This window comes from Anneissia japonica, unplaced genomic scaffold (genome assembly GCF_011630105.1).
Source record: "Anneissia japonica isolate Jap-2015-1 unplaced genomic scaffold, ASM1163010v1 scaffold1306_len716249_cov185, whole genome shotgun sequence".
NCBI classification, from domain to species: domain Eukaryota; kingdom Metazoa; phylum Echinodermata; class Crinoidea; order Comatulida; family Comatulidae; genus Anneissia; species Anneissia japonica.
The window spans coordinates 379,038-382,629 of record NW_022708971.1 but is presented as its reverse complement, the minus strand read 5'-3'; the positions used below and the strand labels follow the sequence as shown (position 1 = coordinate 382,629).

Here is a 3,592-nt window from a genome sequence, read left to right as displayed (position 1 = left end):
CAGTACAAACTGTGCAACATTCTCAAATTGTAGCAGTTAATAAAAACATTAAGCTGCATTGCAGTACCCACTGCTACATTGGGAATTGCAAGTTCTGTGGTTTAGTGGTTAAGACACTAGGAAGGTTATCTGGAGGTTGTGGGTTTGATTCCCACCCGAGAGAGATTGCTTTCGCAAGTATGTGGAAACATACAAAGCATTTAGTATGACAAGTCAGGTAGGCAAAAAACATCATTACTAATCTGAAGACGCAAACACTATTGGAATAAATAACATTAATATAATGTTGGTCATTTCAATAGAATCATGTGTCCCATTATTACACTGGTTTTAATAAACTACACAGCGAACAGCTTCCTGCATTCCATATAGAATTTGACATTTAACATTGACAAAACACTACAACATGCGCATCATAATATCTACCAATACATAGTCTGTGCATTCCATATAGAATTTGACATTTAATATTGACAAAAATCTACAAAATATGCATCATAATATCTACCAATACATAGTCTGTGCATTCCACATAGAATTTGACATTTAATATTGACAAAAATCTACAAAATACGCATCACAATATCTACCAATACATAGTCTGTGCTGTAGCTGCATGTGATGACGTACGTTGCCTGGACAACGTCAAATGGTATATTTGGGTTTCTAGAGCAGAATTTAAAGGAACTACAGGTTCACACTTCACACAATTTATTGCACAAAATTAACCTTGAAGTAATGATTCACATGGTGGTAATAATGGTTGACATTGTCATCCAGGTTATATATGTGGCAAAGACAAGTCAAACCAGTCAATCGTCGCAAAAATCGATTTTGAGTTATTAATACAGTGTTAGAGAGTAAAATAATAGCTATAAAATGGTAAAAAAATCATTCAAATCCGACATTTCCTTATCAAGTTACAAGCATTTAACCACACAGCTGTTTAAAGAACAATACATGAGAAATTAGCCGTCAAAGTTTATGATTTCAGGCATTTCTCATGCAGAAACTATCTTTAAACCCTTAAAAAGTGTTGTTTTAACATTGAAAATGGGGAAAATAACAGCATAGAATGATGTGTAGATATATAAAGGTTAGTTTAGTGCAATAAAATAGATTTTTAAAAATTTGACATTCCAGCATGTTTTGGCCATTTTCTCTGAAACACGATTTGCGACGAGTGACTAATTTGGCTTGTCTTTGTCACATATGTTTTAAGTAAATAAATAAATATCGGATTGGATTCAATTTCTTCGGAGTGATACACTTACACACCAAGGATAATACATGAAAGTTATAGGACTTATTTCTAGTGGGGTTCTCCTTGTGGTGGATTAGGCAGTACACTGGGAGACAATCCCCTACTCTTTTCCGAAGAGTGTACTGTGTTCTTTAACAGTGCGCTTTAGAAACTTGCATTTCAGTCCTCCAGCTTAAACACAACAAAATCGATGGGAATTGAACCGGGGACCAAGAGATCTCCACGGCTCAAAGTGGCAACCATCATCAGGGGCGGATTTAGGTTAGTTTAGTGCAATAAAATAGATTTTTAAAAATTTGACATTCCAGCATGTTTTGGCCATTTTCTCTGAAACACGATTTGCGACGAGTGACTGGTTTGGCTTGTCTTTGTCACATATGTTTTAAGTAAATAAATAAATATCGGATTGGATTCAATTTCTTCGGAGTGATACACTTACACACCAAGGATAATACATGAAAGTTATAGGACTTATTTCTAGTGGGGTTCTCCTTGTGGTGGATTAGGCAGTACACTGGGAGACAATCCCCTACTCTTTTCCGAAGAGTGTACTGTGTTCTTTAACAGTGCGCTTTAGAAACTTGCATTTCAGTCCTCCAGCTTAAACACAACAAAATCGATGGGAATTGAACTGGGGACCAAGAGATCTCCACGGCTCAAAGTGGCAACCATCATCAGGGGCGGATTTAGGGGGGGGCCGGCCCGGCCCCGGCCCCCCCCCCCCCTTTTGGGAGGTAAAAAAAAGAAAAAAAAAAAGAATAAAAGAGAGAAAAAGAAAAAAATGATAGCCCAGAATGCCTCAAATGTTATGTTCGGGCGTCTAGAACACAAAATTTCGCGGGGACATGTCCCGGACCCACTACGACAGTGTTGTCTCAATCGGCCCAACTTTTGGCCCCCCTACCAGCCGCCCCTTTTGGACATTTTTGGATCCGCCCCTGATCATTCAGCCGACTGAGCTAGCTGCTCTTTACAGAATAGATAAAGATATAGCAAAACCTGACATTGTACTATACAAAAACATACATAAAATAGTCTAGAATTCCGCCCTGTGCCTGAATAACGAACTCTACGCAGGAGGTCATGTATGGGCAATTTCATTTTTTTTCATGTTCAAAGGTACAAAAATTGGATTTCTGTGACCTTGATCTTTTCCTTCACAAAAATTCATCTCTGTCTTTGATTATTATGTACCATTCCACAAAATTTTATGATGCTTGATTAATTATTTTTTGCGTAATCTTTGGCAACAGACCGACAACACAGAAAGATGCGGTGAACCATTACCTCTTTAGCGGAGGTAAAAATACAATTCTTACCTTATGTAATGAAGTCCTCTCAACAAGTTGAAATGGAGCAGGGTCAATTTGAGAATCAGAAAAATCGATTTGCTCTTTTAGAACGGCAGCTTCCCACTCGGCTTGCTAAAAAATACAAGGTTTAAAAAATTATATATAACTATAAATTGCAAATTGCAAGTGAAGTGCTGCGAAGTACAACTGCATAATGTTCTTCGAACAAAATTATTTATGCGAGTCAAGTGAAAATAATGAATAATAAAAATATAACAAATAATATGAGACACGACCCATTGTCTATATTAGAACACTTCTCATTGGGTAACAAAGTCGTAGTTTTTCATTTTTGTCAAAAAGTGTCTATAGTGGTGAATTATGGTTTAGGTTTTTTTTTTAATAAAGTTTCAAAAATTTCTATGTATGTGGAAAATGTAGTTGATTACCAAAGGTTACAATTTTTAATTTGAAGACTGCATGGTCTAGGAAATGTACATTTTTTTTATGGGGAAAGTTTCCAAGGGCGGGTTTTCTAGGGGCGAGTTAACTGTCAAAGAGTTCTGCCAAAGTGCGAGCCAGCGTGTTATTTGATCACAAGTGCGAGACATCGTAAGTGTGAGCCAGCGAGCCATGACATCACGGCAATAGATACGAGACGTTACTCGAGTTGTGCGAGGTATTGGCTGAGATTTGTGGAGTACAATTCAAAAAACAACTATAGGTCTAATAATGAATTATTGTGATGTTAAATAGACAACGTTAGCTATCAAGGAGCGATGTTGTTTTTCATTGGGACCTTCGTCCCTTCAAGGCTAGGCCTATACCATCCTAGCTAGTCTAGGCCTAGAGTAGGATACGGCTAGCGCGACATGCGGCCGTTGGTATGTGTTGGTTAGTCTACAAACGTCACCTAAAGTAATTGATTTTACCCGGCAGAACGAAAGAAGGAAACTCCGCTTTTCAGTCGTCTTAGGCCCTTGTTTTTTGACAAACAATGACCTTTCAGAGGTCAAATTGCTGTCAAGAATATGAA

General features: G+C 37.6%; 1 protein-coding gene across 2 annotated transcripts in view; it reads right to left on the bottom strand.

Annotated features, from left to right (window-relative positions):
- LOC117106639 (chloride channel protein 2-like) overlaps positions 1 to 3,592 on the bottom strand; it is a 50,211-nt gene that overhangs the window by 1,883 nt on the left and 44,736 nt on the right. For both annotated transcript variants that reach the window (XM_033248035.1, XM_033248036.1), the window contains one exon: positions 2,584 to 2,688. In XM_033248035.1, the coding sequence (XP_033103926.1) occupies positions 2,584 to 2,688 (105 nt within the window). The remainder of the gene's footprint in view (positions 1 to 2,583; positions 2,689 to 3,592) is intronic.